Source organism: Sparus aurata, unplaced genomic scaffold (assembly GCF_900880675.1).
Source record: "Sparus aurata unplaced genomic scaffold, fSpaAur1.1, whole genome shotgun sequence".
NCBI classification, from domain to species: Eukaryota; Metazoa; Chordata; class Actinopteri; order Spariformes; family Sparidae; genus Sparus; species Sparus aurata.
In genome coordinates, this window is record NW_022045225.1 from 154 (window position 1) to 27285 (window position 27132).

At 40.9% G+C, this 27132-nt stretch overlaps 1 protein-coding gene and 1 long non-coding RNA gene across 7 annotated transcripts; both read left to right on the plus strand.

Annotated features, from left to right (window-relative positions):
- The first annotated feature begins 1167 nt into the window (after positions 1-1167).
- On the plus strand, positions 1168-7711 carry dhfr (dihydrofolate reductase). The gene is made up of 4 exons (XM_030411084.1): positions 1168-1322; positions 1970-2093; positions 2405-2520; positions 7452-7711. Exons 1-4 carry the CDS (start codon positions 1183-1185, stop codon positions 7531-7533), a joined length of 462 nt encoding a protein of 153 aa, XP_030266944.1. The 5' UTR covers positions 1168-1182; the 3' UTR covers positions 7534-7711.
- A 4521-nt stretch (positions 7712-12232) lies between these two features.
- LOC115578218 (uncharacterized) lies at positions 12233-16504 on the plus strand. Of its 6 annotated transcripts, none has more exons than XR_003983402.1 (3): positions 12233-14423; positions 14735-14935; positions 15806-16504. It is a non-coding gene; the product is annotated as an uncharacterized LOC115578218 (long non-coding RNA). The 6 variants fall into 6 exon arrangements; XR_003983406.1 differs by having other exon boundaries at positions 15809-16504; XR_003983403.1 differs by having other exon boundaries at positions 12233-13961; positions 14044-14423; positions 14735-16504.
- The last annotated feature ends 10628 nt before the right edge of the window (positions 16505-27132 follow it).

Sequence of the window (27132 nt, forward strand, 5' to 3'; positions counted from 1 at the left end):
CATAGTCACAACAGGACTGTAATAATAAAAATAAGAAAACAACAAACAAAAATGATTGTCACTTCCTGTCTCTCAGTCTATGGCAGGCACAAAGACTGTGGAAGTCTGTGTGCGTGTATGTTGGTGTTGGGGTGTGTGTGTGTGTGGGTGAGTGAGTGTGTGTGTGTGTGTGTGTGTGTGTGTGTGTGTGTGCGTTTATGTTGATACGAGAAATAAGTAAATAAATAAATGAATAAGTAAGAATGAAACAATTAAAAACAATTAAAAGAAGTAAATTCTGAGTTGTTTCTCAGGTTCCACTGGCTGTCCTCAGGCCGTGACATGAGATAATGAATTTGGCTGCAATGTTCTCACATTTGGGCATTTTGCCAAGTGAATATGGGAGGTTCTCTATGTTTGTTGTGTGTTCAAATTCAGGGTGTATTTGTATTATTTTGGGAAAGTGTTCATTTCTCAGAGCCTAGTATTTGGGGCATGAGGTGAGGAAGTGCAGTTCTGACTCGACCTGATGTCGGTCACAGTGGGAGCAGAGTCTCTCCTCCTCTGGCAGCCAGCTCTGTCTGTGCCGACACTTCTCTATAGCCAGGCTGTGTTCACTGAGTCTGTACATAGTCAAGGCTTTTCTTAATTTAGGATCTTTACTGTACTCAGATAATTTGCTAATGTGAAGTTTCTTTTTGGGGTCAGATAACATTTTAATTTACTCTCTGTTTTAGTTGTTTCCTTCCAGTATGCGATATAGATTTCTTTTTGTTGGTTGATAATTTCGTTTGGTCTGATTGGCTTGGTGTTGTGGTCCCGAGGTTGTCCAGGCCATGTTGGGTTGTCTGGACAGAACAGGACCAGCTGGCTGAGGGGACTCTTCTCTGGCTTCAGCTCTTGGCAGGTTAGGGCTTTGTGATGGTATGTCTGGGGGTCACTATATTTTAGGTGATTGTAAAATTTAATTGCTCTTTTTTGTATTTTCAATATGAGGGGGAATTGGCCAAGTTCTGCTCTCTCTCTCTCGCTCTTGCTCTCTCTCGCTCGCTCTCTCTCTCTCTCTCATCTATCTATATACTCTTACTTGCCTAATGCGGAGAGGGGAGGTGTGGCTGACATGCTGGTTTGTTTTGGTCTAATCTGTTGCTGAACTGACGACTGCCGCTCAGTTTGGCATTTAGGACTTTTAAGCACTAACTAATGAATAAATTCAGTTCACCTTGCTGTCCTACAGGCAAGCAGAATGTGGTGATCATGGGCAGGAAGACGTGGTTTTCGATCCCAGACAAGTTCAGACCTCTGAACAACAGGATCAACATCGTCCTCAGCAGGGAATGCAAGTATGTGTCTGTGAACACTGCTACACAACATTTAAAAAAAATTTATTTACTGTAGACGCATGGCTAAAAAAATGTGACATTCAGATATTTGTGAACTGTGTAAACTTTGGAGGAAACAAACATGTTAACTGTGCTTCCTTACTACTGTCAACACATGCAGACAGTGTTAAAAATGAAGCCCATTTGGTAGTTATTTTGAGTAAGAAAGAGGTGTATTTGAATCAACAAAGTGCATCTCCCTCATAGACCTTCCTTTACCCCCGCTCCTACCTTTCCATTGTTGGTTTTTTTGGACCTGTCATCTGTTTGTAACGGCCTTTCTTACTGAAGCTGTAGTGTACAAAAAACTGTACAAAAGACAGGGCAATAAAGCTTACAAGAACAGTAGTGTAAATGCTTGCCAAAATTGTCTGCATGGATAGATTATTATTGTTGTTGTTTTTGTTATTATTGATATTATTATTGTTATTAGAATATGTTTTTAATTAATGTTGCTGAACTGACCCTTTTAAGTCAATACGAAATCTAATGGCTGTTTCACCGCCCAGGAAACTTGAAGCTTAAATGTATTTAATTTAATGTTGCTTTGCATCAAGTTTTGTACAGTAGTTACTGTGAAATGATGTTAGTGCAAATTCCTCCTCCAGAGTCCCCCCTGCAGGAGCACACCACCTGGCGGCAGACTTCAGCTCAGCACTTAGTCTGGTCGACACGGAGTTGGCAGATCAGGCTGATCAGGTCTGGGTTATAGGGGGCAGCTCTCTTTATAAGGTACTGCACAGTCAGGGGTGCTCACTGTGGATACGTTTCAGACAGTTTTTTTGGTTAATTTGACTTATGTCTCACACATAATTTAATTATGCAGTTTTGCAAAGAGTCTTGCAAAGAGAAAAAAACTTTTTCAAATAACCATTGAAGAGTGGAGTATCTGACTACAAATGAATGGAATAATGTTTTAAGTTCATACTGGTTGCAGCTATTATTTATGCTCACTGTGAACATGAGCTAAATTGCACACACTTTTGCAGACACAAAGACTTCATCTTTCTGTAATTATGTTTTGGTTTCTCTGGGCCAACCAGGAGCTGATGGAGAGCACGAGGACCAGCAGACTGTTCGTCACACGAATCCTGAAGCAGTTTGAGTGTGACACGTTCCTTCCTGAGATCAGTCCAGACAAATATAGCCTGCTGCCAGAGTAAGATCTGCATACATGTTCAGAGAATTTTTGTGGGTAATTAAGGTTTGTTACAACTTGAGTCTATTTTAGTGGCTTTAGCCTGGTAGCTTCAACCAAATTATTTGATGAGATTGTGGAGCATCAGATGAGCCAGGATTCTGTCAGTCAGGTGGAAAACAAACCAACAATTTAAAAGGGTTATCCAAAAAACTTGCTCTTGAGGTTGAATTTAAAGTGAATACATTGATGTTGAGGCAGGAAGTTAGTCTGTAAATTGTTATGGATGTTGGGTCATACTTCTGTTTTTTTCAACCAAATAATTCAACTAGCCTGAAGAACATAAGACCCAAGATGTAATAAACTGAATTGTCTTTTAAATTACTCCAGTTGATATGCGCCATAACTGAAGTGAGATTTGCAAAACTATATATTTATGTCTGTCTGTGTGTCTGTCATACACTTGTAAAGAACATGTATATCATGGCAGTTTTAAGTTTCAACGATTTCTACAACTTTTATTTTGCTTTGATGGAAAGACTGGAACACATAATACATTGTCACAAATTATTCATGAAGTTTGGTTCAAGAAATTCCTTTATCAAAAATCTCCTGAAAATGTGACTTAATTTGCTGGGTGAGTCAGTATATTCAGGTAGTCAGCTGACTACTCAAACTACTCATTTTGGGGCACTTAACACTGCTGAACCTGCTAAATGTGGTTAAACCTGACCACTGAAGCGCCCCCAGATCATAACACTACCATCATGCCTAATGGGTGCATCACTCCATCCACAGTCCAGTCTTTGGGCTCTCTAGCAAAATCAAGCCCTTTTTCTGATTAGCCTCATTGATAAGTGTTTGTTTAAGGCTTCACAGAAGTTTAGTCCCAATCCTTTCAGGTCCCTTCACATTGTGTGGGAATGCTCATACTTTCACTTTTAAACATAGCCGTGAGTTCTACTGTTGATTTTTTTACCATTACCCAAACGTTTAAGTGATCTTCGATCACCGCCATTCAATTTTTTTCCCACCACATTTCTTCCTCAAAGATGACAGTTCACCACTGTCCTTCCAGGGTTTAATAATGTGTTGGGCAGTTCTTAACCCAATTTTAGCAGTCTCAGCAATGTCCTTGGTTGTTTTCTTTGCTTGATGCAGGCCAATAATTTGACCCTTCTGAAACGGAATAACATCTTTTCGAGGACCACTGGATGTGTCTTCTGACAGGTTGTTTAAGAAATGAGAAGCTCCTTACTGCATCAGTTAGGGTTCAATAACTTGTTTCCAGGGGGAGTCACGTGATCAGCTGGACAAGATGGCGGCTTAGGTCAAATGCACTCAACCCAGCATTATTATTTTTATTGAATTTCACCGTTATGACAACTGTAACTTATCTAACTTGAATGCACCGCTGACTGTTAATACGCCATGTCTGACTCGAGCAAGAAATCTAAGCCAGGCCTTGCTGTAAAGACGAGAGGGATGTCCGACATGGAGGCCATAGCGGAGGCTGTGCTTGAAAGACAGCGTGGCTACCTGGAGACTCGCTTCGACAAACTTCAGCAGATGGGAGAGGACACGGAGGCCAAATTAGGAGCCATTCAAGCCGATTTACTTTCTCTAACCGAGAGTATCGGCTCCGTCAAGGTGGAATTGGATAAAATACGGTCGGATGTTGGAAGCAACAGTGGGAGGCTAGCCACCCAGGAGGCCACGTTGGAGACGATGCAACTTAAGCTGACATGGAGGATCGAGGCAGGCGCTGCAACGTCCGCGCCATCGGGCTGCCGGAGGGTATTGAAGGGTCCAATGCGGTCCAGTTCCTAATAGAATCGCTGCCGAAGTGGTTCCCCACCCTGAGCAGGCTAGAGGGCGAAATCATGCGTGCTCACCGTGTGTACAGTGACAACAGCAGAAAGAAAGCCGGCCCCCGCACCCTAATCTTTAATACGCTCCGGTACACAACACGCCAACTTATCCTTCGCGCCGCAAAGAAATCCCCGCTCATGATGAATGACTACAGCGCCTATACTGTCAAGCGACGTCAAGCTTTCACCCAAGCCATGAACATGGCCCGGGCTAAAGGAGCGGAGTTCTTCCTGCTCTACCCCGCCATACTCAAAGTCAAAGCTGCTGGCAAAACGGAGGCTTTCCAGTCCGCGGATGAGGCCGAGGATTTCATCAGCTCCCTCCCGGCGCCGCGGGTCCCACTTGCGGCTGGGAATGACGGCTCGGAGCCTGGACAATCAGACGAAGCTGTTGGCTAACCATATCCAGTTGGAACTTAATCAGCCTGCTTGGTACCTGGATTTAAATGCTGACCATCACTCGGAGCTCCTGCCACAGTATGGCTGTGTTAATTCAGTGAGTGCCACAGGTTTTTCCTTTTATTTTCCCTCTATGATTAGCAAGATGTAACCTCTCTAGCCTGGCCTGTCTTGGCAGTTAAATTGCGATCCTTTTGGACCGTAATTATTTTTATTTGTTGATGTTTAGGCAACCAGGCTCTGATTTTCCTTCTCTAAGAACAGTACTGGGCATACCATCACTTTATCTTAGTGCTTTGTCTCAGACAGAGTCTGTTTACTGTTCATATGCCTGGTTAGCCAGTTAATCACTGCCAGCAAGCATGATGAGGACAATCTTACTGGACTAGCGCTCACACTTCAATTTTATGTTAACTATGGACACAAGATTTCGTTATCTCTGCTGGAGGCAGCTCACTCTGGACTGATTTTAACGGTTCTGCTTATCACCTGCTGGGTGTGAGGTTGAAGTTTGAACCTCTGTGGCCCCATGTTCACACTAGATCACGGATCAACACATGAGGGTTTTATAATTTTTTCTTGGTTCAGTTTTTTTGAGCCTCACTGTTCATGGGGTATCATCATACTTTGGGAAACAGGAGTTTAACTTGAAACTGCTAATTAAGGGAGAGGTACACACATTCTGTACTCATATCTGTTACACCAGTTGGTCAGTTTGCCACAACTGCTGGCACTATATTTTGTCATAAAGTACATGGTCGAGTACTTCGAGTTCAGCATGCAGTAATGGGTGATTTGTCTGTTTTGGTTTGGAATTGCGATGGGTTAAATACACCACACAAGAGGACCAGCGTCCTCACTTTTTTGCATCGGCGGAAAATTTACTTGGCTCTTCTACAAGAGACGCACCTAATAAGCAAAGATTCTGGTCGTATGGCCAACAGATTTTACCACACAATTGCTTCCTCTTCGGCTGAATCAAAAAGTAAAGGAGTGGCCATTGTTTGAAAACGTAATCTCAAAATTAAGGTGCTGGGTGTGTGGGCGGATACCACAGGAAGGATGACAATAGCCAAGGTGGAACTTTATGGAAGGAAGGTAACTGTTATCTCTGCTTATGCTCCAAACAAATTTGATAAAACTTTTTTCAACACGCTTACACAGAAAATGCTAGAACTACCTGAATATTCTCTCATCGTTGGGGCAGATATGAATGCAGTGTGGCATGCAGATAATCGATCTAGCTTGAGCGCCTCTAAAGATCAACAGCTATCAACTGCAGCTTTACAGTCATGGGCCAAGACCCTGGGCCTAATAGATGTATGGCGTTCCTTTAACCCAACAATGAAAGATTACTCCTTTTTTTCAGCCAGATATAAATCATTCATTTCATATTGCAATCATATTGCTTTATCAGACCACAAGGGAGTTTTTTGCTGTGCAACCTTGGGCTGCCTATCCAAACGCGCAGCTAGGTGGCGCTTTAACACCACACTGTTAAAAAATTATGATTGTAAATCTCAGTTTTTGTCCCAACTAAAGGAATTTTTGGATTTCAATTTAGATTCAGTTGATGACCCCAGGATTTTATGGGATGCGGTCAAAGGGTTTATACAAAGCAACGCCATCCATTTGCTTCAAACCTGCGTAAGGATAGAACAGCTAAATTACAGGCTCTGGAAGCTGACTTGGCCAGAATAGATTTGACCTTACAAAATAACTATTCCCAACAGGTTGAATTACAACGGGAAATCGTTAAAAGAGAAATTAATAATATTTTAAAACAACAGTCAGAGTTCCTGATACATAGGACTAGACAGCGTTACTATTTTCAGGGATCTAGACCCAGCCACCTCCTAGCCTTCAAAATAAGGATCAATGAGTACTTTGCTGACATTCCTTCCATCAGGTCTGCAACAGGCCAAATTCTGACTGATTCTAAGCCGGTGAATGAGACCTTTCGCACATTTTTTTCTAATTTATACCAGTCGGAGATACAGTTGGATAAAGATAAGTGTCAGAACTTCCTTGGCCAAGTAGATCTACCACAATTGGCAGCAGCTGACTCTATGCGACTTGACACACCCTTTACGTTGGAAGAACTCAAGGCAGCAGCTCTAGACATGCAAAGAAACAAATCTCCAGGGTTTGATGGAATACCTCCAGAGGTATATGTGGAATTCTGGGACATGCTAGGCCCACTACTTCTAGACATGATAATGACATCTATAGACAAAGGCAGTTTTTCAAGAGACATCAATATAGCTCTAATATCTTTACTCATAAAGAAAGACAAGGACCCTGTAGACTGCAGTAGTTATAGACCTCTCAGTTTACTAAATGCAGATCTTAAAATATATGCAAAGGTGCTAGCCAGACACATTCAGAGTCACATGCCCACATTAGTCAGTTGTGATCAGACTGGATTCATAATATCTAGGCTAGCTGCAGACAATGTCAGAAGACTTCTCCACATAATCGATGCATCAGTAGACAAAACAGCACCAGCTGCAGTGTTATCTCTTGACGCTATGAAAGCCTTTGATAGGCTGGAGTGTTTTTTTTTTTTGTTTTGATTTTTGCAGTGTACATGTTCTTTACAAGTGTATGTAAACTTTGACCATGACTGTGTATGTGAGGTGTATCAGGTGGAACATGGAGTAAGGCTTGTTTCTGCAACAGGTTTCCAGGAGTGCCACAGGAGCTGCAGGAGGAGAATGGTATCCAGTACAAATTTGAAGTGTATGAAAGGATCAAGCAATGACTCGGAAATGGGGACCAGAATGATGACAATACTGGTGATCTGTACAGTTCCAGGATGTCATACCAAGTAGTTTTTTTATTTTTTTCCCTCAGAGTTGATGGTGTTGAAGGTAGTTGTGCCATTTCTGGTTAAATGTTTAAGAGATTAAAGAAATGATGTGCTATATCTATAATGATTAGTGGACATAATTTCAAATACTTATGTACTAGAGGACAGGCAGCAGAAAATTTGAAAAGTCATGTTTGGAGCTCTGCGTCTGATGAATCTAAAACATATCCTACCTGCGACTAAATGGGTTGGTACGTACAGCCTTCCACTTGACTATATAAGTAGCTCCACTTATACACATACATGTACATACATATAAAGCACCATTTTTATTGTCATTTTAATCATAATACCTCAGTCTCTACTTTGAGGACTTTACTCTGGCAAGTTGAATGATGAAATGTTATGGAAGGACATTTTCTATGCTGCCTGTCTCGTTAGCTATTCTGTCTGTGTTGGTTGAAGGCCAGGTCTGAAGCACAGATGGGGGTTGAATGTTACCCTACAGAAGAGGCTGCTAAGGTTATAACATCCTTGTTCCTCACACAGACATTACAGTCTTACAAATAAAGTGTTCTGAAGAGTAGTCCAGTGGTTCAGGTTGCAGTGAAAAGCTACTGATAAGGCATGACGGTACACGTCATGATAATGACATTGGTGTGTTTTCAAAGTGTTTCCCCAGTGTCCCCCCTGTCAATCCAATGCTGTTATAATGTGTTGTGATTAAGATCCTGACCAGACTAAACATACTGGAAAGTGACAAAGTTTTGTTTTTCACGATAAATTACATAATTACAGTCATGGGCGAAAATATTGGCACCCCTGGATCTTTTCCTGAAAATGCACCATTTCTCCCAGAAAAGTGTGGCAATTACAAATTTTTTGGTTTACACATTTATTTTACTGTAAGTGCATTAGGACAACACAAAAAAGCAGAAGAAAAAAGCCACATTTGACATCATTTTACACAAAACTCCAAAAATCGACTGGAAAAAATCATTGGCACCCTATTAAAGCTGTGGGTAAATAATTTTATTTCAAGCACGTGATCTTCATTTAAACTCACCTGTGACAAGTTACAGGTGCTAGCAATATAGGAATCAAAACTGAAGCCAGGTAAGTGTATAAAAGTTGACTCAACCTTTGTGTTGTGTGACTGTGTGTGCCACATCGAGCATGGAGAAGAGAAAGAAGAGCCGAGAACTGTCTGAGGACAAGCAAATTGTGGAAAAATATCAACAATCTCAAGGTTACAAGTCAATCTCCAGAGATCTTAAAGTTTCTTTGTCAACTGCAGACTCAGGGTGCAACGGTGTCAGCTAGAACCATACTTTGTCATCTGAATGAGATGAAGCGCTATGGCAGGAGACTGATGAGAACCCCACTTCTGACACAGAGGCATAAAAAAGCCAGACTGCAGTTTGCAAGAATATACCTGAGTAAGCCTCAATCCTTCTGGGAGAATGGTTTGTGGACAGATGAGACTAAGGTAGAGCTATTTAGCAAAGCACGTCATTCTACTGTTTACACAGAACACGGTACCTACAGTCAAATATGATGGAGGTTCAAAGATGTTTTGGGGTTTTGCTGCCTCTGGCACTGGGTGCAATGATTGTGTGCACGGAATCATGAAATCTGGAGACTTACAAAAGATGTGGGCCCGTAATGTAGGCCCAAATCTTTTGTCAGAACACTGGCTCTGCGTCACAGGTCATGGGTGTTAGAGCAGGACAATGACCCAAAACATACCTCACAAAGCACCTAGAAATGGTTGGAGACAAAGCACTGGAGAATTTTAAAGTGGCCAGCAATGAGTCCGGATCTAAATCCCATAGAACACCCATGGAAAGATTTCAAAATTCCTACACTTGAGAAATGGTGCATTTTCTGGAAAAGCTCCAGGGGTGCGAATACTTTCGTCGTTGCCATGACTGTACATAATCGCCATCAGTAAACTGGAAGCTGGAAGAATTGGCGCAGGATCCCCACATGCAAACGAGGCTTCTGAGATGGAGGTGAGGAGAGACAACATTACTAACTATACAGGGTTCCCATGGTCATGGAAAAGTCATGGAATTTTATAATCAAATCTTCCAGGCCTGGAAAAGTCATGGAATTAGTACAATTCTTTAAAGTTTTGGAAAAGTCATGGAACTTTGTTGCGTTAAATGAAATTAATTGTATTAATTGGATAACCTTCCACGTAATGTACGTAATGACAGGGTAGGATTTGCCATTAGCGGTTTGTAAACAGATACCTCGGTTGCCAGGCAGCAGAACACATCCCAGTGTACCACCTGCAGCATCACATCCCGACAAATGACTAACTACCTGCGGGAAAATGAGTGATGATGTATCTGTATCTGTATCTGTATGTTGAACAAGTGTATTGACCTTGTACTTGCAAAGGTAGCAGAGAGAGGCTGCAGATGATAATTAAAATTACACCAAAACATAAAAAAAAAAGAACACATAAAATTATAAGTGATAGAGGGGGATTTTTTACATTGTTTTTCAGGAAAATCCTACTCTTGCCTTTAACGTAACGTTACCTCTAATATGGGCGAAGTGTGACAACATGACAACTCTGACACGTTTCTTTCTTTCTCCGCACATTCCATTTCTCCTTCCACGTATGCCAGCTAGCTGAAATTATGTTTGAATAGTGCAGGGCATGTGTGCATTTAATATTTCATGGCTTTCGAAAGACATACAAACTTTAGTTAGAAAGCGAACAAGAGAATGACCAACATGCAAGATGTAAGCTTTGCAAAAAGAGCTTTGATTTTAGCAATATGGGGGAGGCAGCCCTCACAAGTCAGGGGAACGAAAGGGAACGAAACACATCCAACATGAGAAGACCGCGAGCAGTGTTGGGGAGACTTAAACTTGACTTAACTACAATTTGCTGTAACTTGCTGGTAGTTAAACTACATTCATATTTTGTGCTGCGTCAAGTATTTTAACTACTTTTTGGGACATTTTTTGTAGTTTAACTACTCAATTTACAAACTACAATTTTGGCAATTTTTTTATTAAAAAAAGAACTATATAATATACATTTCATTTTATTTTTCTTGGAAAAAAGGCATGAAACATGTCATGACATGCTAAGCCAACACTGCCTCTGATTGTCTTGCCCTGGCAGCACTCAAAAATGCTTCACAGAGTGGGTGGGTCTTTGTGCCTAGGAAGGCACTGCTCATATTGACAACCCTCCCGCTACCGCCGATGCGCCCCCGAAAGCACCAGCCCAGCCATGGCCATATTTTTTTTTTGTGACAAACTTTTTATTAATTACTATGAACATTACATCACAAACATAGTGCCATTGCCTTATAACTAAAGATTTTAAATAAAAAGCTAATGATATATATGCATACACACACACATACATATATCTACATACATACACACTTACTCATGCGCATGTACACTTACACATTGTGTACACAAGTAAATAACAAGAAGGGAAGTATCGGACAGAAGATAAGCTGACCTACAGAGATAAAGCAAGTAAAATAAGAGAAAAGAAAAGGAAAAAGAAAAAAAAAACAAAAAAAACAAAACCCTTATATACGAGCGAGCAATGTTATGTCAGAAACTGATCCGATAAGAGCATCCCAGGCCTGCATAGTAGATGCTCGCGCTTTGTGTATGACTGCCAATGACCTTTCTAAAAGAGCAATGTCTCTAAAATGATTAAACCATTCTTTTGTCGATGGGATATCCGGGGAAAACCATGAATGTATTATAGTCTTCTTAGCGGCAGTCAATCCTGCAAATATAATTTTCCTCTGTGCAAATCTGGTATTGCCACTAAGAGCGGAGTCATCATTAAATAAAAGTAGGGGGGGATGCATAGGAATAGGAAATCCTAAAATATTTTCAAGGCAATTAAGCACCTTGGACCAAAGGCCAGACACGGAGGGACACTCCCACCAAATATGAAGGTATGTGCCAACAGTGTTCTGATCACATTTCGTACAATTGGGGTCATCTGTCAGTTTCATTGTAAAGCGTCTGTGTGGCGTGACATAAAATGTGTGTACAAACCTGTAATGAATAAGTTGATGTGCTGGATTCCTGGATGAAAAGCTTATGTTAGTCCAAATCTTGTCCCAGTCCAGGTCATAACCCTGACCCTCAAGTTCACAATTCCAAGAATGAATCACTCCCAAAGGTTTAACACATTTAGAGAGCAGTTCATTGTAAACAGCGGACACTAATCCAGTAGAGGGCGTTCGAGAGGAAATCCAAATGTCCAACGGATGAGAGGGTAAAGGTATATCCCATGGAACTCCATGGGCACGGATTGCAGATCTCAGTTGGAGATACAAAAACCAAGGAAACCCAGGGAGGGAACCATGCCCATATTTGAGCATGTACATGTTGGATATAGATGCATCTACAGACACGACCTACGTGTTCACGTGTTTGTGCCTAAGTGTTAGTGCCTCTGAAGTTCCTGTGATGTTGACCAAAAATGTCAGCTTTTGTTCTTTAAAAAGAAAAACTTGAGTTGAGAGGCATATTTCTCTTTTTGTAGGCTATTATATTTTGTTTCATATACACCATATGTTGATTTATTTAACACTGAGTTAAATGAGTATAATGTGTATAAGTAGTTGCTAAAGCTACTTTTTGTAGCAGTAGTTACAAACTACATTTCTACCCCTGGAGAAATGTAGTTTGTTCAAACTACTGCCAGGCTGAACTACATGTAGTTTCATAAGCTACACTTGGAAAGTAGCTTCCCCAACACTGACCGCGAGAGATGGCCTACCAATCCAGGCGTTTTTCTACTCAACAAAAACCACGGCAAGACCAGCAAATGGACCGGGGTCTGTCTCCAACATGAGTACGGTTGCTACAGCTAAGCAAAGCACTTTAAATGTAATACCAGCACCCACTGCTACTGCAACTTCAGGCGCAGAGATACTTTGGGCACTTGGTGGCGGATTCAAATTAATCATACAATTCCTGCAGCAATGTCGGGCCGCCTATCTCAACATGTTCGGTGTTGCACCTTACTTTAAATCTCTCTTCGTTAGAGGGATATCAAGACAAACTGGATATGTGATGTTATTTGATGATTCACGGAACCATGAAATGCAACGGAAACAGATGGACTTGCATGATCGCCTTTGAGATGGTGGAGAGGTGCGGACATGGTATGTTGGCTCTGAGTTTTTTGGTCATGCAACTGCACGTGATGTTGTCAGAATGATTCCTGTTCTTGGTGGGATTGGAGTGAAAAATCTTGTTCAACTGTCGATGAACGGTCCTCATGTCAATTGGAAAATATTTGACATGCTACAGAAAAAAGTTCTTAGGGATGTGAACAAATTTCTGCTCAATATTGGATCATGTGGATTACACGTTATGCATGATGCATTCCGGGATGGGTGCAAAGCAAGTGGCTGGGACATTGAAAGCATAGCTAAAAGGGTGGATGAAGCAGCAATTTTCAGCATCTGCATTACCAGGGACCAGATGCTGGATAGAGGCATGAAACAGTGGCAGCGACAAAATAAATCTTCTCACAAATATCCACTCAGAGTTTCATTTATAAGAGAGGCTGGTATTGACAGTGGAGCTCTGAGAAAGGAATTTTTAACTGGTATGTTTTCCTTTTTTGACCTTCAAAATAAATGTGTATCAGTCTTAGCACATTTTTGTTATATTGGTCATGTAGATGATTGTTACCTCCATATTCTATGCTGACCAATTTGTATCTCCCTTTTCTGAAAAGAAATGTTGGCAGGGATAGAGAGGAGGTTCTTTGAGGGAGGCATCAGTGGCAAAGTACCAAAGAACTCAATGACAGACTTTGAAAAATACAACTTCAAGTAGGTTGTAAAAAAGAGGCCTATAAAGTGAAACTACAGCAATGCTTTTCTATACACCGTCTTTTCACATGCACAAAGATACTCATGTTATAAGAAGTATATTATTTCAAAAATATTCACATTAACTGTTGTCATTTTAACATCTTTCATCTTTTTTTGTGATCTCAGGACTGTTGGAGAGATATGTGCTGTCAGTCTTGCACAGGGTGGACCACCACCAAACTTTTTAATGCAGTGATGTTACATTTCCACTGGAAAACTTGACCAGGGATCAATAACTGAAAAGGATGTTGCGGACCCTTAGCTGATGTAACTAATAAAAGAGGTAGCTCATTTAAATGGGGGGAAAATGCATTCTGAATCATTTCATGTTTAGGTTTTGTATATTGTTGTGATATCATTATTACTTAGGTACTTTTCAAAGATTGAGGCAGCTGACAATGAAACCCTGAAGGAGTGCACGGACAGGATCTTATCATGTGGATACACAGGGCCTGTGTCCATCCACAGAAAGGAAGACATTGTGCGGTAGGACATTTCCTTCAGTGTAGGTTCAACTTCTAGGACTGTACTTTTTAAAACTTTATTCAATTTACTATTTTTGTGACAGCTCCGTAGTCCTACATTCTACAGTGAGGTTACTTTCCATGCTCCAACAAATCTCCTCTGGAATGAAACTATATAACCTCCTCAGCATGGACCAGCAAGAAAAGGACATCTGCAGACAGCTCTTTGTTCCTGGATCTTTTTGCAAGGCAAATAATAAATAATGTCCATTAAAAGATAATCTGCATTGAGTCATTTAAGAAATATTTTTCAAAATAAAACTTTCATGACTTTCTTCTTTTTTGCAAACTTAAGGTGGATGCTGATTTTTTTCTAGTGAATTCATGTCACCTGTCTTTAGTGAGATGGGTACAATAAGGCATCAGAGAGAGTCCATAGTGGTCAACTTTCTGCAGGACTTTAAACAGGACATGGAGGATGAAGGTGAATCATTTTATTAAAAATAAAAATGTGGTTGATTCACCATGAAAACTTACAAAGTGCAGTTTATCAGAAGTTGTTTATTCTTGTAGATAAAGCAAATAATTGGTGGATTACATATATTTTAAAGTCCTTTACTTCAATCATCATCAATATTTAGATGATAATCATATTAGCTGTGGTGTTGCACTTCCTGTTTCTAAATCAAAAAAGGAACTGTAATTTGATCGAAAATTACTTATTGACAATTAACAATACTTGTAATGATCCTTAAAATGAACTTGGCTAACAATGCTTTCATATCACTTTTTCAGCAGAGACGAAAACAACAGTAAGGACATGCCTGAAGAGACAATGGGTGAAGATAAAAATGCTGACGAGTCAGAAAAACACAAACATGACGTGCATATTAGTGTTGGCAAGTTCTGCCAGTGGCAAGACAGTTTCATATCCCATTAAGTCGCGCAGAACGGGAAGATTTCAAAATAGCCATGGAATTTGACCATGACTGCCAGGTTCGTTATGGTGCAAATCATACCATCTGCTATCCTGTGATTAATGCATGTTTGCTCAATGACATTCCCAGTTGCACACCAGAGTACATATGCATATTTCAAAACTGTACTCTCTCAGGCCATTGTCCATGGCTATGAATTTAGCCGCTATTAAGATGGTTAAGTTTGTGACGGCAGTCGTTTAATATGTTCATTGCGACAACGTAGAGCTGTTCATCAGTAATATTTGGGTCAGTAGGATCAATTAAAGTTTGGAGTTCATCCATCTCCTCTTCCGTCAGAGGACACTCGTATTCAGGCACAACAACGCCAGTTTCAGAGTCATTGCCATTGTAGTCAACTGCAGTCTCCCAATCAATGTCTGGCTCTTGAAGGTCCTATAAATGTACCAAAAGAAAGTATTTCAGTTTACAAAAAATCATTACAGATTATATGGTCATGTTATTTACTGTACATTCAAGGTATCTTTACCTATTAAACGTGCATTCAATCCTTGTATTTTGGGTGTTTTTTTTAATCCAGAAACATACTATAGAGAAAACACTTACTGCAAGGTTCTCCGAATGGACATTGCATCTGTCCAGTTTCCCACATCTGTATTGGACTGCCTTTTCCTGCAGTGCGGAGTGGATGGTGGTTCCAGCCTTCATAAAGCAAATAATTGGTGGATTACATATATTTTAAAGTCCTTTACTTCAATCATCATCAATATTTAGATGATAATCATATTAGCTGTGGTGTTGCACTTCCTGTTTCTAAATCAAAAAAGGAACTGTAATTTGATCGAAAATTACTTATTGACAATTAACAATACTTGTAATGATCCTTAAAATGAACTTGGCTAACAATGCTTTCATATCACTTTTTCAGCAGAGACGAAAACAACAGTAAGGACATGCCTGAAGAGACAATGGGTGAAGATAAAAATGCTGACGAGGCAGAAAAACACAAACATGACGTGCATATTAGTGTTGGCAAGTTCTGCCAGTGGCAAGACAGTTTCATATCCCATTAAGTCGCGCAGAACGGGAAGATTTCAAAATAGCCATGGAATTTGACCATGACTGCCAGGTTCGTTATGGTGCAAATCATACCATCTGCTATCCTGTGATTAATGCATGTTTGCTCAATGACATTCCCAGTTGCACACCAGAGTACATATGCATATTTCAAAACTGTACTCTCTCAGGCCATTGTCCATGGCTATGAATTTAGCCGCTATTAAGATGGTTAAGTTTGTGTCCGCAGTCGTTTAATATGTTCATTGCGACAATGTAGAGCTGTTCATCAGTAATATTTGGGTCAGTAGGATCAATTAAAGTTTGGAGTTCATCCATCTCCTCTTCCGTCAGAGGACACTCGTATTCAGGCACAACAACGCCAGTTTCAGAGTCATTGCCATTGTAGTCAACTGCAGTCTCCCAATCAATGTCTGGCTCTTGAAGGTCCTATAAATGTACCAAAAGAAAGTATTTCAGTTTACAAAAAATCATTACAGATTATATGGTCATGTTATTTACTGTACATTCAAGGTATCTTTACCTATTAAACGTGCATTCAATCCTTGTATTTTGGGTGTTTTTTTTAATCCAGAAACATACTATAGAGAAAACACTTACTGCAAGGTTCTCCGAATGGACATTGCATCTGTCCAGTTTCCCACATCTGTATTGGACTGCCTTTTCCTGCAGTGCGGAGTGGATGGTGGTTCCAGCCTTCAGCGAAGAGCTTTAAGTCTTTTTTGAGTCGTTGACGAAATGCATAATGGACACAGAATATGTCATCTGTACAGGATCAGTCCAGGAAGTCATTTCTTCAAGAGAGTGTAGAAGGTTGTAATACTTTGATGATACAGAGATCCACACATCTCGCCATAACCGCTCTATCCTATGGAGGGTCACAACAACAACAAAAAATGGCATTACCATGAAGGAAAACATGATACTGTGTTAATATGTGAAAGACAGAGTGATTGTACCTTTGATTGTAGACACTTTTTCCCGAGATGAAACTTCCACTGTCGTTGCCACGAACAGTGAACATAAACTGGGCAATGTCCACATTCTCCACTCCCTGGTCAGCTGGTACTCTAAAATCACAGTTATTGAGGAAATAAAAGAACAAATGATTTTTCTTTGTAAGGCTTTGAGATTTTGTTTTGATTTTGGAACGTATTACACTACACAATAAGTATTGTCAATACTGATAAATGTGCCCAGTAATCAAATTTTGTGTTGATTTCTTTAAAAACATGTAGTGTGAGGCAAAAAGAAATTCCACAAGCAAGGAGGACTATGATTGAAGAATGTCTCTGAAGTGTGTCTGTATGGCGAAATTTCATAAACTATGTTCCCATGCCTTTTCACTTTTCATCAACTTTTTAAGGAAAATACTCAATGCTGTAATTCTGGCAAAGGCCATGTGCACAGTATTCTATGTAAATGTGACAATGTAAGTTCCTTTCTATAAATCTGAATACACTACCTTGAGGCTAAACCATGCTGCTGAGTGGCCTCCAGGAAGAAGTGAAATGCTGTTGAAGCACAGTTGTTTGTCGCTGCATTCAAGTACAGTATCTACAAAAGTAGAATCAAATGAGTTAAACCAGTTAAAAGGCATACGTATGTGTCTGCACCAAGAGAACACCCACAAACTGCACAAAAACTATTTAAATAAACAAGATGGCTGGTTGATTACAAATTGTAGGCAAGTGCTAAATTTGAACAATTTTTTCAGTCCTTTAGCACAGTTACCCTCTGCCTCCTCATACTGTACAGCCCTCCACCGCTGCTGCCTTCTTGGCTTTAATACAAATTGTGGGGCATACATGTGTTTAGATCATGAGACAAATCTGGCATATTGGTTCAAATGTTCAAATTAAATGTCTGACCTAGGGGTGGCAAGTACTGGGTGGTGGTACTGTAAAGGCACTATTATAACCTCAAAGAATAAAATGTTGAAACAAACCACAGAAAAACAAATTATTCTAATGACATTTTCTGGATGTTAATGGATGGTTAATCAAAGCTTTTAAGTGTTACAGACTACACAATGTTTATCAAGACACAGGTCTATGCTGGTATAGCCAGTGCAGAGGAAATCTAATTACAACAATCAACACAATAAAAATATGCTATGTATTTCATATGTAAATAGCACATCACCTTTACCTCCATGACAGATAGTCATTGTACAAATGAGTACTGGTTGTCAATTGACATACCAGGTTAAATTTAAAAAATAAAATCTTTAATACAAACTGGATCAACTTGTGATTTGTGTCCACATGAACCAGGGACAAGGGCCCTGGTACAGAGTAGACTCTGCGTACCACACAGCCAAGACTTGACAGTCTTGAGATGATGCCCATGGAATCAACTCTGTGCATGCAGGCTGCAACTCGTCTCCACTGAACTCTGTGTCCAAGAGACTCCAGCCTGCCTTTACCATCCTGTAGCCTGCATTTGGTAAATCACTCTTGATGGAAGAAACCAAATTGGAAGAGTTCCTGCAAAGCCTAGCTGATAGTAGCTGGTACTTGTATGTGGTTGGAGATGGCCTGCAGAAGATACAGCTCCTGGCAACAAACAAATTCTATGTGATCCAAATTTAGTGGGGTTGCGGTGAATGCAGATTGTGTTTTATCCAAATGTCTTTCCAGAAGTTGAAGTCTCAGCTGTTGAGGAAACATAGTATAGTTAATGAAGTGTCAAGATCAATGTCTCACCTGTGATACACATAAAACCAGTCAACAGATGTCAGTCAATCATGCATATTAAGTCTTTTAAATATTTTTCTTTCTTTGTTTGTCTGTTTTTAAAAACGTTTTTTTTAATTAATTAATGTATTAATTAAAAAATTGTATATGTAATATAAAATGTATGCAGTAATGTTGAACAATTTATTCTCTTTCCCCCACCTGCTGTTGTGCTCCTTTACACAAGTGTAGACCCACCTGAACCCGCTTCTGTATGCATACTTCATATCAGGAATGCAGGATTATCATGAGGGACTAATTGTTAATGTGATAATTCCTAGTATAATTTCAATTTAATAGAACTATAATTAATGACAGAAGGAAGCTTCCTACATGGTTGCTGGAGATTTTAACAATGGGAAACTGATATTTTGGACACTCTTATGGTTTTTGTCACCTAATTTCCATAGCAACCAGGGTAAACAACACGCTTGACAATGCATACAATCAAACACTGTTTACTTTGGTGACTTATGTGAAACTCATGAACATAACTCCCACTAAAAAAAAATCCTACTACCCCACTGGTCCCAGCATAAACTCAAATGATATCAAAATGAAATCGGAGAGATAGGCTAACTGTGTAAAACTTACTTGCTCAGCCATGATAGCCCCATGAAAATATGTTTTTTTTCCCCCAGGAAACTGCCAGGTCTCCCCAAAATCAAATCAAATCAATTTTATTTATATAGCCCAAAATCACAATCACATTGCCTCAGTAGGCTTTACAATCTGTACAGTGAACAACATTCTCTGTCCCTAGACCCTCGATTCGAGTGAGGAAAAACTTCACATTAATGGAAAAAAAAAACCTTTTAACAGGGTAAAAAAAAGACAATAGAAGAAACCTCAGGAAGAGCCACAGAGGAGGGATCCCTCTTCCAGGATGGACAGACATGCAATAGATGTTGCGTGTACAGAAAAGAGCAACAATTCACAGTTTACAAGTTACATTAACAGAAAGTCTGATACAAGTTATATGTAAAGTGAGTGGATCCAGGAGACGACCGAGCAGGACGAGGCATCATCAAGGTTGTGTGGCTTACACAACCTCCTGTCCACCATGGTGACCTGGAAGAGGGCAGGCCACACAAGATAATTAGTAATAGACAGAGAGAGGGATCAAGATTTACAGAAATATAGATATGAGGATATAGTATAATGATTCAGTAGAGCCCAGGGTGTGACGATCCAGATCAGTCAGTATTTCAAGGCAGCAGGAGCCCGGAAACGGTAGATGGTCCCAGGGGGCCGTGGTCCATCAGAAGGGAGCCTGAATGAAAGAGGGGAGGAGGAGAAAGAGAAAGAGGAGAGGGAGGAGGAAGAGAGTGTAGAGAGTGACACAGCTTGCAGCTTGTGGGAACAGAAAACTAAAACAAAGGTTAGAGAAATGCAATATTGATCAGAATAAACAAATTGTTTCTCGTCGGCAGCACAGTGTAAATCTAGTACTATAGGAACTCATTGAGACTGACACCGACCCACTGAAGAAGCTTACAATTGATTTCAAGGGCTAATTAAAGGCTAAATCGAAGAAGTGAGTTTTGAGTTTAGATTTAAAGGCGTCAACAGAGCTAGATTGTCTGATGTCAGCTGGGAAGTTATTCCAGAGGAAAGGAGCCGATAGGAAAAAGCCCTGCAGCCAGCTGACTTCTTCTTAATCCTGGGAACCATCAGGAGCCTTGAATTTTGAGAGCGTAATGCCCGAGTTGGAATATATGGTGTAATGAGATCTGACATGCAGACAGGGCAAGGCCGTGTACAGTTTTGTATGTCATCAGCAACACCTTAAAGTCTGATCTTAGATGCACTGGGAGCCAGTGCAGAGATGCTAAGATTGGTGCAATATGATAAAATTTTCTTGTACGTCTTAAGACTCTGGCTGAGGCATTCTGAACCATCTGAAGACTTTGAGTGCTCTCACGTGGAAGACCTGAAAATAAGGCATTGCAGTAATCCAGCCCAGACGAAACAAAGGCATGAATCAGGATCTCTGCGTCCGCGGTGGACAGGAAGGACCTCATTTTAGCTATATTGCGCAAGTGGTAGAAGGCGATCTTGGTAAATTCTTTGATGTGCTGATCAAAAGAGAGTGTAGAATCAAAAGTAACACCTAGATTCTTGATGGTTGAGCTTTGAGAAATAATGCAGTTGTCGAGAGTTACAGTCACCTGATAAACACAGTGTCTCTGTCTGGCGGTAGCGATGACCAGCATCTCAGTTTTTTCCGAATTTAGGAGCAGGAAGTTTTCTGACATCCACTTCTTCACTGCATATAGGCAGGTCTCTAGTTTCGTGATTTGAGATTTGTCATCAGCTTTTAAGAGCACATACAGCTGAGTGTCGTCCACATAGCAGTGGAAATGTATTCCATAGCTCCGAATAATTTGGCCGAGAGGTGAAATATATAAAGAGAAGAGCAAAGGGCCCAGAACAGAGCCCTGGGGAACTCCATACTTCAAAGCAGTAAAAATTGATGAAGTACCATTGTAGGAAACACATTGTGTTCTTTTGGACAGGTACGATTTTAGCCAGGCTAGAGCCAGGCCAGAGATGTCAAATTTACTTTCAAGTCGGTCTGACAGTATGCCATGATCTATAGTATCAAATGCAGCGCTGAGATCCACTAACATGAGCACTGAGGTCAGGTTTGAGTCTAAGGTAAGTAAAATGTCATTTACCACTTTAGTAAGGGCGGTTTTGGGAAGGTTGGATACTGGTCGATAATTATTTAGTGATCGTGGGTCGAGGTGTGGTTTCCTCAGTATAGGCTTAACCACAGCAGACTTAAAACTAGAAGGGACAACACCAGTCATGAGTGATGAGTTAACAATATTTAACATTGTAAGTCCCAGTGCTGGCCATAGTTCTTAGAACAGTTTTGCTGGAAAGGGGTCTAGGATGCAGGTAGTTGGCTTTGAGGATGAGACAATTTTGGAGAGTATCTCAAGGGAGATATTTTCAAAAGTGTTTAGAGCTGAGACTAACTGAGAATCGGCAGCAGGATATTTTTTTAACAAACTTTGACGAGGAAGCCAAAGATGATGAGTTAATTTTAATTCTGATCTCATCAATTTCATTGCAAAAGAAATCTAAGAAATCGTTTGCATTAAAGGGTGCACAGCTCACCGACTGTGGTTTTTGAGTAAGTTTAGCCACTGTGTTAAAAAGAAATCTAAGATTGTGTTTATTATTGTTTATTAGGCTGGAGAAATATGTTGTTCTAGAAGTATTTAGAGCACGCTCATAGTTTAGTACACTATCATGCCAGGCAAGATAAAAAACGTCCAATTTAGATTTACGCCATGCTCGTTCCATTTTCCTGAAGGCCTGCTTGAGATCTCGGGTTTCGTCAGTAAACCAAGGAGAAGATTTCTTTGGTCGTCTTGTCCTGGTAGAGACCGGTGCCACAGAATCGAGCAGCGAAACAAGTACTGAGTTCACTTCATTCGTGAGGCTTTCCACAGGTTTTGTCGCAGTCGCAAAAGGAGCCAGGACCCCGGGCACTTTATCACTGAGCGTCGCTGTGATTGCCGGGCTGATATGACGAGAAGTAAAAACATTTGTGTCATTGACATAGGGACAGGCTAATGATGCTTCAAATGTAATGAGAAAGTGGTCCGACACAGCAGAGGAGACAGAAGCGACGTTCAGGGCTGACACATCAAGTCCATGGGAAATTATCAAATCCAGAGTGTTTCCACCGGAATGAGTGGGTTCATGGACAAGCTGAATAAAGTTGAAAATATCAAGAAGTCTCAAAAAAGCTTTCCCTAGAGGGTCAGATGGCTTATTTATGTGGATATTGAAATCCCAAATGATTAGGATTTTATCTGAGCGAGTCACAAGATCTGCAATAAATTCACCAAATTCTTCTAGGAATTGAGAGTAACGCCCTGGAGGTCTGTATAGTACAACCAGGTGAAAGCCTGTTCCCTGGACAAGGCTGTTACTATTTGTTGTGGATGGTTTTAAAACCAGAGCCTAAAATGAAGTAAATTTAATATCCTGGTTGGAGTTTAGGCTGAGAATAGATTTGTAGATTAGAGCAACACCTCCTCCCTGTTTAGAGGCCCGAGCAACATGGGCATAGTTATAGTCAGGAGGAGAGGCTTCATTTAATGGCAGAAAGGTATTAGGTTTCAGCCATGTTTCACATAAGCCAATCATGTCCAGCTTATGCTCAGTGATCAAATCATTAATCAGTAAGGCTTTGGTTGACAGTGATGTAATATTGATAAAATTTGAACAAATTTGAAGGTTTTAAGCTCATTGGTGCAGTTTCCAATGACCGGCCGTTTGGTGGAGCTTATGGTAGATAATATAGGAATTGGAACAAGGTACCTTTTAGTAGTAGTAGGTTTGGCTGCCTGTACAGGTAAGGATGTCGGGATGCAGTAGTGATTAGCTTTGGTATTTAGTGGGCTGTGCTCGCCAGCCCACTATGGACACCTCTATAGCAGAGCTATAGGTGTCCATAGTGGGCACAGCCCACCTCGACCCTCTTCTTATTTTTAGTGTGAATGCTGCAAGAATTCACACTATTGTTCTTCCGAAGTTGCAGCATTCACACTATTGTTCTTCTGGTGTTTATTGGTTGTGAATGCAGAAGGCATTCACAACATATGTTCTTCGCCTTCAAAAATTCTTTATTGGTTGTGAATGCAGAAGGCATTCACAACATATGTTCTTCGCCTTAAAAAATTCTTTATTTTTATTATTATTATTAGTGTGAATGCTTGCATTCACACTATTGTTATTCCGAAGTTTATTAGTGTGAATGCTGCAAGCATTCACACTATTGTTCTTCTGGAATTTATTAGTGGGCTGTGCTCGCCAGCCCACTATGGACACCTCTATAGCAGAGCTATAGGTGTCCATAGTGGGCTGTGCGGAGCACAGCCCACTATTGTTATTCCTCACGCCTTTTCTTATTATTATTCTCCCTACGTCCTTTTTTCTGTCGCTAACTCACCCCGCACCGTTGAGCGCATACAAACAAATTATATATCAAAACGTGCCGCTCGGGCGGACTCGGGTTGCTATTATTTTTCTCACCAGAATACAAATTTTTCGCGACGTAAGTCGCGAAAAACTGCGACACATTTCCCATAAGGAATGAATGGGACGAGGTCAAAAAACTCGCAAATCTGCGATGTTTTTCAAACATCTCCTGCTCGGGCATACGTTCACGTGGAAACACCATTCCAGCTTTAAAATGTAGGCACAAGTCCTGAGTATTTTTGTTGTATTTGAACTTTTTTCCTACGACGTGTAGTTTTTGAACTGTGACCCTTGAATGGCGGTGAGTGATTTTGGAGAAATTCAGGGTTTTCAATGAGTGTGTATGGCGGAATGTTCGTGCAGCACAGTGGAGAGGACCAACTGACAGAGTGAGCGAGATTCAAAAATTCGCTCAGAGATTTTCTCTTTCCGTGACGATCCTGGCCACAAATTAGGCTCAAAAACAGTGATACTTTCCAGAGTTGTAGCCACACTTGTCTTCTTTCTCCCAATGTGTCCACTTTATCGGTAGGATTTACGGTTTTTGAATTATCGACCGCTAACCGACAAGAGTAGCTCTGAAATGCTCCATTTACTCCAATGTAAATCGGGAGAAGGATTTCCAAAACTGCACTCTTTTTTAACTCGCTGCCATTTCCACATTTCTGAAGCTAGGACCACAAAAATTAATGAGTGTGTTCTTTTAGGCCTTTCTGGCTCGATCGTGAAAAAAAATTGTCGATATCATGTATGATCTTGACCAAATAGCACTAGTTTGACGTCCTAGATGTGAGGCAGAAATTGCTCTCAAATCAGCTCCCTCACAGGCCGTTGCTACGGCCCTTGCCAACGGTCACCTAGCAACCAAAAACAGCTGGGCCAAGAGAGAGAGTGACAGACAGACAGACACTAGACACACATCAGACAGACAGACAGACAGACAGGAGACACACATCAGACAGACAGACGGACAGACAGACAGAGCGACATGTAGACACACACACAGAGCTGCTTAAGCGTGCTCTCATATGCACACAGACGCACACACACAGTATATTTCCCAGCATTTAAACGACATTAAACGATCATTTTTTCACTCATTCAATGTGCGGCTTGATCGGACTCTGTATGCTCTAATTCAGTTCTCTAGAATATTAATCTTTCGCGTCGTAAGACGCGAACAGCTGCGAGACACTTCCCATAAGGAATGAATGGGATGAGGTCAAAAAACTCGCAAGTCTGCGATGTTTTTCAAACATCTCCTGCTCTGGCATACATTCAGCTAGAAACACCATTCCAGCTTTATGTAGGCACAGGTCTTGAGTAGTTTTGTTGTATTTGAACTTTTTTCCTATGATGTGTAGTTTTTGAACTGTGATCCTTGAACGATGGTGAGTGATTTTGGAGAAATTCTGGGTTTTCAATGATTGTGTAAGGGGGAATGTTCGTGCAGCAGAGTGGAGAGGGCCAACTGACTCCATCACAGTCCGTTGCTACGGCCCCTGCCAACTGTCACCTAGCAACCGAAATCAGCTGGGCAAAGAGAGAGAGTGACAGACAGACAGACAGACAGACAGACAGGAGACATACATCAGACAGACAGACAGACAGACAGGAGACACACATCGGACAGACAGACAGACAGACAGACAGGAGACACACATGAGACAGACAGACAGACAGAGAGATATGTACACACACACACACACACACACACACACATACACAGCAATGCTTAAGCGTGCACTCACATGCCCACAAACGCACACACAGTATATTTCCCAACATTTAAACTACATTTAATGATTATTTTTTTGCTCATTCAATGTGCGGCTCGATCGGACTCGGGTTGCTATTATTCAGCTTCACGAAATGTTAATTTTTCACGACATAAGTCGCGAAAACTGCGATAAAGTTTCCCATAAGGAATGAATGGGGGGAGGCCAAAAAAGTCGCAAATCTGCAACGTTTTTCAAACATCTCCTGCTCGGGCATACGTTCACGTGGAAACACCATTCCAGCTTTAAAATGTAGGCACAAGTCCTGAGTATTTTTGTTGTATTTGAACTTTTTTCCTACGATGTGTAGTTTTTGAACTGTGACCCTTGAATGGCGGTGAGTGATTTTGGAGAAATTCAGGGTTTTCAATGAGTGTGTATGGCGGAATGTTCGTGCAGCACAGTGGAGAGGACCAACTGACAGAGTGAGCGAGATTCAAAAATTCGCTCAGCGATTTTCTCTTTCCGTGACGATCCTGGCCACAAATTAGGCTCAAAAACAGTTATACTTTCCAGAGTTGTAGCCACACTTGTCTTCTTTCTCCCAATGTGTCCACTTTATCGGTAGGATTTACGGTTTTTGAATTATCGACCGCTAACCGACAAGAGTAGCTCTGAAATGCTCCATTTACTCCAATGTAAATCGGGAGAAGGATTTCCAAAACTGCACGCTTTTTTAACTCGCTGCCATTTCCACATTTCTGAAGCTAGGACCACAAAACTTAATGAGTGTGTTCTTTAAGGCCTTTCTGGCTCGATCGTGAAAAAAAATTGTTGATATCATGTATGATTTTGACCAAATAGCACTAGTTTGACGTCCTAGATGTGAGGCAGAAATTGCTCTCAAATCAGCTCCCTCACAGGCCGTTGCTACGGCCCTTGCCAACGGTCACCTAGCAACCAAAAACAGCTGGGCCAAGAGAGAGAGTGACAGACAGACAGACACTAGACACACATCAGACAGACAGACAGACAGACACACAGGAGACGCACATCAGACAGACAGACAGACAGACAGACAGACACACAGGAGACACACATCAGACAGACAGACAGACAGACAGACAGACAGACACACAGGAGACGCACATCAGACAGACAGACAGACAGACAGACACACAGGAGACACACATCAGACAGACAGACAGACAGGAGACACACATCAGACAGACAGACAGACAGACAGGAGACGCACATCAGACGGACAGACAGACAGAGCGACATGTAGACACACACACACAGAGCTGCTTAAGCGTGCTCTCACATGCACACAGACGCACACACACAGTATATTTCCCAACATTTAAACTACATTAAACGATCATTTTTTCACTCATTCAATGTGCGGCTTGATCGGACTCTGTATGCAATAATTCAGTTTTCTAGAATATTAATCTTTCGCGTCGTAAGACGCGAACAGCTGCGAGACACTTCCCATAAGGAATGAATGGGATGAGGTCAAAAAACTCGCAAATCTGCAATGTTTTTCAAACATCTCCTGCTCTGGCATACATTCAGCTAGAAACACCATTCCAGCTTTAAAATGTAGGCACAGGTCTTGAGTAGTTTTGTTGTATTTGAACTTTTTTCCTATGATGTGTAGTTTTTGAACTGTGATCCTTGAACGATGGTGAGTGATTTTGGAGCAATCTGGGTTT